This window comes from Etheostoma spectabile, chromosome 9 (assembly GCF_008692095.1).
Source record: "Etheostoma spectabile isolate EspeVRDwgs_2016 chromosome 9, UIUC_Espe_1.0, whole genome shotgun sequence".
Taxonomy (NCBI): domain Eukaryota; kingdom Metazoa; phylum Chordata; class Actinopteri; order Perciformes; family Percidae; genus Etheostoma; species Etheostoma spectabile.
In genome coordinates, this window is record NC_045741.1 from 14,188,984 (window position 1) to 14,201,637 (window position 12,654).

At 39.5% G+C, this 12,654-nt stretch overlaps 1 protein-coding gene across 7 annotated transcripts in view; it reads left to right on the top strand.

Moving 5' to 3' along the window:
* csnk1g2b (casein kinase 1, gamma 2b) overlaps positions 1–12,654 on the top strand; it is a 39,226-nt gene that overhangs the window by 1,274 nt on the left and 25,298 nt on the right. For 6 of the 7 annotated variants that reach the window (XM_032524950.1, XM_032524954.1, XM_032524953.1 and 3 more), the window contains exon 2: positions 2,232–3,029. In XM_032524950.1, coding sequence (XP_032380841.1) covers positions 2,802–3,029 — 228 coding nt within the window. In that variant the 5' untranslated portion in view covers positions 2,232–2,801. Of the gene's footprint in view, positions 1–2,231; positions 3,030–12,654 lie in introns of those variants that run through there. The other variant, XM_032524956.1, reaches the window with a different exon arrangement.

Below are 12,654 nucleotides of genomic sequence, written 5' to 3' on the forward strand. Positions count from 1 at the left end.
ACAAGATATAGGACTAAATGTAATTAATATAATTAAATCTTAAATATATTGTATCATGGGAAACAATGTGTCAATCTGGCCACTGTTTATTGGCAATTCAAGTCTCTCTGTTGGTCATTGAATTCATATTTAATGGCGAAAAATGTGTCGTGTAATCACTAGCTGACTGTATCGACTACGTTTATTGTAGCAAGCTGACGTTAGAACCTAGTGGTTTGTTTTGGCGAGGTATCATACCGTTTTTTTTGTCTCTGAATTTTTACGTACCCCATCAAGACTTTGAGTATGGGACTTCTCAGTTACTGTTTCTTCGTTGCTATATTAAACAGTTTACATGAAAAGCAATATACCACTTCCTGAAATGAGACATCTAACCTAATCTAGACATGTGGGCCAAGTTGGCCAAAAAATTACTTAAATTATTTAGATTTGTGTTGTTTTCCAAGGACCTATCTATCCTTTCTGGTCTTAAAACACCAGGATACTTGTGTTTTTAAATGGACTTGTGTAGTTTTTTTTTGGGTCACCTTGACAAATGACGTGTGCAATTTCAGTGTTTTTTCTGATCATTTGACTTTGCTTTTAACCACCTTGTTTATTGTACTTAAAAATCTTGTGACCAGGTAGGCTAGTCTCTCCATATTTCCTACAGTAAGTATCGCCATGCTGAAAGGTAGACATGACAGTGTAATGATTGACTGGCTTAGAAATGATCTTTTTCTCAGGTGTGCTGAATGTAGTTGTGAGAGTACACACATACTCAAGATTTTCAGTGGATTTTAATGAGTTGTGTCATTGTTTATTAACTCACACATGGACCTTAAAATGTTTCAAACTTAAGTAGCTAGTTTAATTTTAATATAGCCTTGCCTCAAGAAAATGCCACCTCTCCAATTGGTTTGTGGAAAAAAATCCCAATGGTATCATATGTGAGTGATAAATATTTTACAAAAACAATGCTCACTCATCACCAACATACTTTTGTCTGATAATACTGTATTTTAGTCCTGTAAAGTCTATATTAGTTCTTAGTCTGACAGATAAGCTGAGCTAGCTGTAGACTAGCCCATATCCAAATCCTTCCAATAATGTTCCCAATGATGCAAATGTTATGATGAGATGAGACATTACAGCAGTCATTGATCCATGTAAGTGCCTTTCCATAGGAAAGAGTAGCTGCCCATCGCTAGTGCTTGCATTACCTGCTCTCTTCAGCACCACCAACATCTTATATCATGGACATAGGGGAGTTAGGAGGGCCGCTCTGGACAGAGACATCTGCATGTGATTGTTAGAAAAAAGCTTCACAGAGATGGTCAAGTTACACTGCCAAAGAAAAACGAGTTTCTGCTTGTGATTGGCGTTGTTTGTGTCTGACCTTGCTTCTATTATAATGGATGGCTTAGTCTCATATCTTGTCACTTTTTTAATCCTGACCTCTTGGTTGTGTGTTTATACACATTACCAGAAGAATGCAGATCTTTTTTTTTTTTACTGTATTAATTTTGTATTTATAAGGGTTTACACATCTGCAAAAGCTGTTTTAGGAGGATTGAGCCGGCAACTTAACATAAGATGCTAATCTATTTAACAACTTTAGATAGATTAGTCTTGTTTTTGAGAATATAACAATGTGATCTACAAAACTCCTGAAAGGCACTCTTTTGGGCTTTCAAAAAATAGGTTTAATTGTCAAAGAGAGATTTTTTTCCCATGCCTGAGGTCCACTGTGGAATATTTCCGCTCATATTGATTGCTTTATTGAATTTCCCATGCGCCGGTCTGGAGCAAGATCTCATTTTAGCTGTAGTAAAGAACAGCCCCAGTAGACATAATTTGATCTTCAAATAAAAGGTTAAAGTTTTTATTCTGAAAATGTTAATCTCTTCATGGCCACAAAGTGTAACAAGAACAGATGAAGATAGATTTTTCCAATAATTTGCCCCATATTAATTGATGTATAGGGCTGGGGCAATATGGAGAAAATCGATAATCACATATTGTTAACCAAATACATCAACGTCGATGTTCTGTCGATATTGAACTATTGGTGCTTTCACAAAATATTTATGCAAGGAATTTTGATAAATCACCAACAATATGGATACAATGAGTAAATCAGTAAAGTCAAATAATAATAAAACGACTGGGTTTATTTTACAACGGATGATCTGTGTTGTTACAGCCTACACAGAAATCAAACTAATTTCTGTATGTTTTTGCTTTTTCAGATATCCAGCTGACATCAAACCCATCGGTTACCTGTCTCTCGTCTTGCTGTTTTCTCTATGGGTTGCCTTGTCTGCTGTGGCCCTGCAACATGGAGAGTGTATACTGTGTTACTGAAGGCTGACCAGAAGGAATGAGGCACTCCACGAGATGTTCCCAAGTGGCCTTGTGGATGCAGTAGTTGGGATCGGAGTGCTTTTTTTATGACTAGTATTGTATGTGCGTCTGTGGGCACATTCTAGCACAACCTGCCTATTCTTCAGGCAGGGACATGCTACTCTGAGACTGAAACTAAAGAAAAACATAAGAAAGGAGCCCCTCTGGATAACAAGGAACACAAAGAAAAAAGGGAAGAACTCAGCAGAAGAGTTGCCTGATGGACACACAGGGCACTTCATCTCATTTAAGCGTCTTCTAAACAATTGCACATTTTAACAGAAACACCTCTCCTCTGTCCTATGAGATTTTGTCTCCCTCCCCCTCCTTAAAGCGTCATCTGTCGTTGTTATTGGAGATTCTATGGTTTGCATGGCTGGAGAATAACCGTGGAGAGGCCAGGGTATCACAAGCTTATGGATTTTGATAAGAGAGGGGGCAAGGGAGAGACAGAGGAAGGTAAAAAGATGTCTAAGACAGCAGGCAGCAGGACTGGACATGGGGGCCGGAGTTCAGGGACCAATTCTGGAGTTCTTATGGTTGGCCCAAACTTCCGTGTGGGTAAAAAAATTGGCTGCGGGAACTTTGGAGAGCTGCGGTTGGGAAAAAATCTCTATACTAACGAATATGTGGCCATCAAATTGGTAAGTGCATCCTCAGGGTTGGTGAAGGGATGTAGAAATATAAACCCACAATTCCACATATACACTACAAAACTGTTCTGATACATCTCCAAAATCAGCAACTCTGTTAATTTTTTATTAGCAGTTCAATTACATTTAAAGTGTAGTTTATTGTGCAGCTACTCTCCCAATGCAGTTGACTCTTTTGACCTAGGAGAGTCAGACGCAGGAAGTAAATAGGAACTGTCCCCCACCCCCTCTTCCCACAGCTTGGCCCCATGTACTGTTAATGAGTTAATGAATCTCTGCTTGTTTATCAAAGAAGTGAAGATGACTAAACTGCATTATTTCTTAAACTATATCTTGACTGTTTTTTGTTTTGTTTGTTTTTTACAGGAGTGGCGCCTTTATTCCCTCTTACAGCATTTTAAAGAGTTCACTTACAGTAAACTTTTAGCTATAATGTGTTTTAGTTCCTTAAGGTGGTTCTAAAAAAGTGTGGTTAGGCTGACTTGCTGTCCTCTGGACTGATATTTTTGAAGCTTTGTAAGATGTAAACATTGTTAAAGCCAAAATTTCAAACCTCCTATCGACTGATACTACACTTTCCTCAATCAGTGGCGTTAATGTCAATTCTTGTAAGCTCCCCCTTTTTAATAATCTCACACCATATGAGCAATCAATAATTGACTGTCTTTTGTTTTGTGTCAGCATGAACCCTTTTTCCAGCGCCACTGATTGAGTAGCATTTAGACAGGCTTTGAGAAACCACATGAAATCGCAAGGCCTGTTTTGTTTTCTGATAGATTCTAGGCCAGCCTTTGACTGCTCAACCATTTCCTCCCCTCTTTCCTCTTCACAGCTTTTCTTTTCTATACATGTGTTGCCACTTGTAGCTCTTTGATCACTGGCAGATATTTTTTTTTCTCTCTGACTTGGCCTTATTGTTAGCAAGGGCCAACTCAAACTCCAGTTAAGTAGTCATAATGGGGCTGATGGGTGGGCTTGGCGTCCTCTTCACCACATCGTGTCTCCAAGCGAGGTCATTATCTCTGAACGGGCATCCACTAAAGGCTTCGTTAACCACATGGAAGGCAGAGGTTAGCAAACAGCTGTAATTGCAGTTCTCCTCTGACATCTCTAGTTGTGCTGGCTCCTTCTCCCCCCTCTCCTGTGAACCCTCCCATCTGTTTGGGTATTTTTATCCCCATGGTGTCCAGCTATATCTGGATCTGGCATTAAGGTCCATAACACTGCTCCATGGAACTTGTGGCCCACTGGACCCAGTGTTTATCTATATGTATAATAGTTAGTGAAGGAAGTATGCTAATTGTATCAACAAACTTGACAAGGCCTGGCTAATAGTATGGCCTGATTGTGAGGACTCTGGATTATTTTGGATGTCATTTTAAGGACTAATTTCAGATGGTGATTCATGTTTCTTGTTGTATTTTTGGAGCTACAATGATGGCTCTAATAGCTTTCTTTGATGCTTACAATAGCTATCACTTTTAGGCTTATTTTCAACATAAACTAGACAAATTGGACTCTTATTGTAGTTTTTGGCCCATGCACTGGTGTTGTTACGCCTGACATGGAGAGGGCTTCGCCCTTGTCAATTATTGGGCTAACCCAGGCTCCTGCACAGTTGTCTGTCCACATGTTTATGTCCTTCCCTGATCTCATAGCTCCCTGGGGTAACCCAGGGAATGTCACTGCACGGCCAGTTGTGTTTTGTCAGAGGCTGTTACGGAGCTCTTCCTTATGTGCTAACACAAATAGCAGCCCTGTTATCTATGAGCACATGCTTGACGGAAGTAGTTTCTCGTTCGTGTCTGTCAGTCACTTCAGTTGTAACAGCTCACTTATAGAAGGAATCTAAAACAATTGTTAACAAAGCCTAGGACTGTGGAAATGCTACCAATTGATGTTGATTTATGAAGTATATCGTACAATTTGATATAATCCAATTGTAAGTGGACAAGATTCAGAATGACTTGAATATTAAACTTTGGATTTTTCAGTTTTTAAAGGAACTAGCATATTAGGACTGCAACTAATACTTTTTTCGATCATTTATCAATCTAATTCATGGAGTATTATTTTCATTAATTGACTTATTGTTAAGTCCATACATGTCAGAAAATAGTGAAACATGCCCATCAGATTTCTTCCTGAATCCAAGATGATGTTTTCATATTGCTTGTTTTGCTCAACTGATCAGTCCAAAAACCCGAAGATATGTGATTTATAGTTATTTAAAAAAAAGCACAGCAAATGATGAATGAGGAAGCTTATAGATGACTTCCCATAATAGTTGGCATTCAACAACTGATCATTTCAGCTCTAATACATACTTTAATATAGACTACACTCTTTTTCCCTTTTTCCACTCTTTTTTTACTCTGACATTAAAATCAGTAGTATTCTACTGTTGATCTCAGGTAACCACTAAGAATGTATGTCAATTATTACTTTGTGACTGGTTGAATAAAAAGTGATCTTCCAGGAAACCAATTAGGAAACTTTGTTTAGATAGCAAAGTGTGAATTGTTATCTTGCCGGTAAAAACTAGTTTAATCTCTCTCCTTTTTGCAACGTGATACATTGAAGATCCTAGCTTCTGCAGGACAGCACATCGTGATTACTCAGTGTTTAGCTGATGCCTTTGTGCCGAGTGTTATGTGTACCAACTTGCAGAGTCATGCATGTGGGTGGTGCCTGCCTGCACCTGGGACAAAGGTGAATGCCAGTGTCACCCTGCTCCACCACATGACAGCAGAGATAAAGCTGTATGGTGCACAAGATCCTCTGTCAGTGGATCTGGAACTACTGTGAACACTGCTGCAAAAAGCAAGAGAGAAGGGGGAAACTGAAAGGTCGTCTTTGTTAGCAGGCCTTGTCTACACACAGTGGTTCAGTCTTTGGTTCAGCTGGATGCTTTCTCACACCAACAAACGCCCGTGTGATGGAGGCAGCAGCATTTAATGTCTGCTTTCTGTCGAGGCTTACTGTAGAAACTAACACACATCAGGCTCATTTAAAGGGTAAAGGAGAACCTTCAGCCCCATCAATACACCACCTTTGTATGGTGACATAACTGTCCACTGAGACAATGTCCATCTAATCCCCCTTTCACCTTAAATAACTGTTATACTATTTTTTTATTTTTATTTGAATACTTTTGCTATCTTGGTGCAGTGCTTTCTCTCTCTCTCTGTCAATATCTTCAGGATACAAATCAAGGTATTTAGCCACCTCTTAACCCCATCATTGGGTTAGCCTTGGGTGCAGGGCACTTGCACACACCCACCTAATCCATTCTTTAGGCTCAGAAATTTAATTTAATTGGTTTTCACAAAAATTTCCACCAGTGCACTGCACTCTGCAAACAGTTGGAGTTGCAAACTTTGCTGCTTGTATCTGATTATAGCCCTTTATGGAGTTTGTCATCCCTTGCTAGATAGGTGTCTGTCAGACATGCTGCTTTCAAAGCTGGTATTATAAGTAATAAACCAGTTGGAGACCTCTTTGTGGTGACACTTTTGACAATGACAAGTGGCTGTAATATCTGTCTCAACATGGGAGCAGTGTTAAATGTGAATGTTATATTGTTGGGACTTACTGTACAGCACAGTAAGTGCAGCCTTAGCTCAGGGAGAGGGGGTTGATAATAGTGTGACCATATAGGGAGACAAACACAGAGACCTACTGTGCATTGTGTGCTAGCCATATACTTACAGAACAGTGTTTTACCTTACGTATGTTGCCAGTGCTTGTTCAAAGCACAATGGATTTAAGACTTGAAAATTTACTGTTTGGTTTAAACTTACTGCTCTCATCAGTGCCATTTCCTGCTACAGCAGGTAGCTGTTTTCAAAGAAAAAGCCATGACAGACAAACCCACTGACTTAGTAAAAACAGAGCTATAGGGAAAATATTGGGCTTACAGGTTGCCAGATCTGAGTCCAAATAAATGCTAATATTGCTGTGTGCTGGATGTGTAGATTGGCAAGTAACACGTTTTCCAACATGTTCCCAAAGGTCCTGTCTGCCTCCCAGTGAGTCTAGCTCAGCAGCTTACACTAGCTCGCCATGAGGCAGTTGTCAGAGAACTGTGAAGGCACAAAAGCTCTATCAGCATGTTTGGTTGGAATTAAAGTGACATTTTGACAATTTAAGTTATTCCCTACCCTGTTTGGGCTGTCCAGAGAGCAGGCTGGCCACTCTAAATGAGTAAATCCTTGAATGTCAACAGCATGTAGAATTCTACTTTCAGTCAACTAGCTAATCTTCTAATGAATCAGTAGCCAGCAGGACAATACATTCACACAGATACATTGTTGCTTTAAAGTCGATTTAGTATTGGCCATAAAACTTGCACAAGAGAGTCTAAATGTTGCTGACTTCAGAGTAGCAACAAGAACAGTTTTATGTGTGACTGCAAAAAATATAGGTTTGAATATGGTGTAGGGTGTGTGCCTGTAAAGCAGTGAGTGCTGTGCAATTGTACGTTGTACGTGTACATCCTGGTTCATGACATCATATTTTTCATTTAAGTTTTTTAAGGTGTCACATTGACAATGTATTCTTGTTTTCTTAATTATATGTAATGTTCAAGGCTACAGCAATAGTCAACCGGTTTCTCTCACTTTTTTATTGTAATTATGGTGACTGCCATGAATTCACACTGCACTGTTCTGTCTTAACCTTCATCATAATTGAAATTATAAACTAGAGCCAAAATAACCAAACTAGAATCAGATGATGGCAATTTGAAAAGAGCTCAAGCCAAATTGACCTCAGGTCTATTTTTGAGAGTTTGCTTTGCAAGACAAAAAGGCTAGGTTTGAGGTTAGAATTAAAGAAGCTTCATACCATGTGAGGAATTTAAATATGTTGCTGCATGGCTTGGGTTTGACAGGATATGTGGTGCAGACAGTAAGGAATTGGACAGGGACGCTTTCTTTTGTTGTTGAGTCTGTAAATTAGCATATGAGATTTGAAATTAAACATACTGACATGTTGTATGAGCAAAACCACAGGTGTAATTCATATTAAAAAGGGTTGCTATCCATTTACCTGTTCCAGGGCCCTACTGTTTTGCATGCTGCCACTTTGACATGGGTCACTGCCACACATAAAAGGAGCAAAGCCAGCGTTGAAGGTCCCATGACGTGGTGCTTTTTTGCTTTTAGATAGACCTTAGTAGTCCCCTTATACTGTATCTGAAGTCTCTTTTATATAGACCTTAGTAGTCCCCTAATACTGTATCTGAAGTCTCTTTCCCAAAATTCAGCCTTGGTGCAGAATTACAACCACTAGAACCAGTCCCACAGTGAGCTTTCCTTAGTATGTGCCACTTCTGAGTCTGTAGCTTTTGAGGGGGGGGGGGGGGGGGGGGGGCAAGGTGGAGGCTGGGTCTGTGGCCTTGACCGACTGCAACTTTGCTTGTTTGAAAGCCATGATCTTTCTCTCTCTCATTGGCGGGCCAAATTCTCTGGGCGGCCAAAGCAGAGATAGGGGAGGTAACCTTGCTCCTTATGACCTCATAAGGGGCAAGATTCCAAATCGGCCCAGCTGAGCTTTCTCTTTCTTTTTTCTCAAAGGCGGAGCAGGATACCCAAGGTTTGGTTTACACCTATTGCCATTTCTAGCCATTGGGGGGACCATAGGCAGGCTGGGGGAACTCATAGTAATGCTAAAAAACCTCATGAAGTGACACTTTTTTTGCCATGGGACCTTTTTAATGGTAGTAATTATTTCTTTTCCTGCTATGACATGTAAACATTTCTGCTGTGAAAAGGCCCCATTACTGAGGGTGGTGCATCCACAACAGATGGAATGAACAGTAGGGATTGTAGCCCTTATTACACATAGTACCTTAATTTGATTTTAGGGGAGCAACACGTTTTGGACTAATTAAAATTGGCTTGAAAATGCAGTTAATGACTCTCGGAAGTCTGTGATCAGCAGAAACTTGGTATCTATTTTCTTTCAGGGCTGCATTCAAGCCATCTTAATTTTTTGTTATTTAGGGACTTCACCAAGTGACACTAGCTGCGGTTACATAGATAATATTTCTTCTACCCGATTAAAATCATTCTGATTAGAGATTTCAACTGTTTACATGGAAAGCATTTAATCGGAATAAAACGTTTTTGACTTGCGCAAAGTGGTTCTGCCCATTGGGAAGTGTGTAACCTGCTGGAAACATACCAGTAGAAGAAGATAACAGATTATGCTGAAACAGCTAAAAAAAAGTAGCTAAGTGAATACAGAGTGTAGCTGCTTTTTTATCAACCGTTTGCTTTAGTTGCAATCGTTTCTCATAATCATCATGTCTTAAATTTTCCAGGATACACGTCCTTTCTATTATAGAAAGAGTCTTTGGATTACCACTGTGAGTCCGATAAGCTTTACAGATATCACACATAGCTAAGGAGCACATTTTAGAATAACGTCACAGGTCATTTTACTTACAGTTAAGAAACAAAACTAAATGCTGCAGCGGGGAGTCAAAGGCGGAGGAACAGGAGAGAGCGCCAATGTTAGCTTCTGACGAAAACATTCCTTTTCGGTACAGGCTCAAAGTTTAACAAATGAGAAAGTACACAATGCAACACATTGTAATTAATGCCACTCCTAGCTCCTCTATTAAATGACAAAGGAGACTTGCCTCTTGGGTTTACATAAGTAGAACTTCCCCTGATTGTAGAATACTGGCAACATTGTGTGCTGTGTTTGCCTTCCTCTTACTATTAAACTGCTGCTAAAGAGTCAGCCCAATTTAACAGAATTTTTAAGAATGCTAATACTACTGTAGCATTGAAGATGGCAGCTATAGATTTTTTGTGTGTGATGTTGTCATGGAAGAAAAGAAAAGTTTTGAACGTAGATATTTGAAATCGAAAGAGGCTTTTCTAACATCCCAAGTCAGTACCTATTTCCAATACAAAGGTCAACAAACATCAAAATACAATAATTTGAGAAATACATGGCCGCTCTCTTAGATACACCTAAGGCCTAATAATAATTCTAGACATTGTACTTGGACTGCTGTGGAAGCCATCTTTAGTGTTGGCAGTGAAATAACCTGATGCACCATTAATTGTCCATATGCTAGCTCTCCGTTCATTTAGCTGTACCACTCCTCTCCCACAGCCCCTGTGAAGTAGAAACATTTAAGTTACCGTAATCATCTGGCTTAAATCATGATGATAATTCTCAGTTGGCGCATGAAGTGAATCTAGGTCAAAAGCCACTGTAACCCCACTCCACTCAAATTGTGGAGGACATTCAATTGATGTTTAATTCTGGCTGATTTCAAGCAGTGCTGGATTATCGCTCTGGGTTTTGGGAGGCAGCTGATGGCTCCACCTGGGTTTGTTAAATCTGAGCTGAAACTGGAGAAGTGCTGGACACCGGCCAGCTGTTGCTCTCTGATACCACTTGCTCCTTAACCCCACCTCCCAACCATAGACACCTCTTATCACGAAGAATGCATGAATAGAGAAACAGACACACACTAGAATCTTCTTAATTTCTTGTAGTGTTACAGCTAGCAGTTAGTATAATTAATACCCATATGAAGCCTGCTAAGATGCGCTATGTTGACATTTGAGTCAAGATGAGGGGAGTCACATTGCCAGTTGCATATGGTGAAATGGCTTACTGGGTGTCATGCAAAGGTCATGGTCTATTTTGGGCTTTATGCATAATGCTGGGTCTGTTCCCCTGAATATGGCATACATATGCACATGTTGAATGTCACACTAGCTTTACAGATGATACACAACACAGATGTTTACTGGTTACATTACATCACAGCTGTCTGTTTTACTGTATTATACGGTTTTAAAATGCAATTCTTTGTTTTTTTCTTGATTAATTGTTGGATTAAGATGATTTTTGTTTTTGCTGATTGACTAATTGTTTCATCTTTTTAAACATAATTGAAAATATTCAACATCCTAAATACAAGAGTGAAATCTTCACCAAAATACTTTTCTATGATCACAGTAGTCATGTTTCCATCAACGTACTTTTATGCGCAGTTTGAAGTATCTCATTAGAAAATGTTGATGGGAACATGACTACCGCTTGCTTGTTTTTGCCTTTTTGAAAAAGGGTAATGCACAAAATGGGAAATGGAAACCGCTTTGCCAAATAAGTTGTGAGTTAGCGAACACGTAACTCACTTGACTACAGTCCCGGTATCCATCTAATGGGGGAAGGATCAGGATATGAGTCCCATTCAGTGCTCCGTACACTTGTGGCACAAGGTAAGAAGTGGAGTAGCAGTGCGCTATAGCCTGTGCTTCAGCCACGTCGGGTAAATTAACGTATTGGTTCAACAGCTTGAATCGTATCTCCCTGCACACCGCGTATTTACAGCGCTGAACGGTTGTCTAGCTGACACCAAATGTCTCTGCCTCAACTCTGTTTTCTGCACAGGTGGCCAACTTGTACAATGCTACTTCTCTCCATTTAGCCAAAGAACTTAGCTTCTAAAATCTTTGATTTAGCAAGCTGGTTTGCAATATACATGCGTAAAGTGAACTTGTGACATGAAATTTTAGGTGGTTTGTTTGCACAGGCACGAAGGGCTGGGACAACAGTTTTTCACAGCTTTGTTCTGATTGGTAAGCAATATTTCATGATTCGTTGAAATTTCATTTACACAGATAATAGATTTACAGCGTTGTGTTGATGGGGTTTTTGACTGTTGTTACATCTGTTATTTGCTACCCTTTAATGTTATTCTGAATGGTCTATCATTGATAGTTTTTCTTCATTTCCTTTTGATGGTCATTACTCCATCCAGTCACAGAGGTCAATTCTGATCTTCCTCAGCTGTGTTGGCGCAGAGATCAGATTTAGCCCAGATGACATCATATGCAGAGTTGGTTAATCCCAGAGGACTTTATGTGGGGCTGATGGCTTGCTCCATCCAGACAAGTCTATGGAGGCTACCAAAGGTTGAAATACAGGACCTACCACCTAATCCGTCATGACATAATCATATTTTTGATTCAAAATTTAGATTCAAATTGTTTACTCTAAGAGAGATTCTTGAAATGGCATGTAACATTTCATCTCACACCCATCCCCAGGCTGTTGTAATTACAGGATTTGATCCTACTAGGGCAGTGTGTGCTGGTAGTGCTTATATTGACAAACCTGTAAGCTTTATAGCTGTGAGCAGCAGCTAGTATGTCAGTTACCACTATTTATATGCTCATGTCCATCGTCCCTGCAATTGTCTACACAATTTGACTGACGTGGTTTCAGGAAACTGAAAATGAGAAAATAATCAATAAAAGAAGATAAGTTTTAGTTAGTTGCAGTGTTGGTTTTGTCAAATTCCCAGAACTAAATACAACTTGTATTGCAAGCATAGTTGGTTAGTAGCTTTACTAGTTTAACCACTTCTAAATAGCGTTGATGTTTTCTGAATCAAATACAGTGGGGCTCAAAAGTTTGGGCATCCCAGGTATTAATGTGCATAAAGGAGCCAAGAAAAGATGGAAAAATCTCCAAAAGGCATTAAATGACAGATTAGACATTCATATATCACAAATGGTTAGATTGATTTCCATCATTTACACTTTGAAAATAACAGAAAACAAAAAAATGGCGTCTG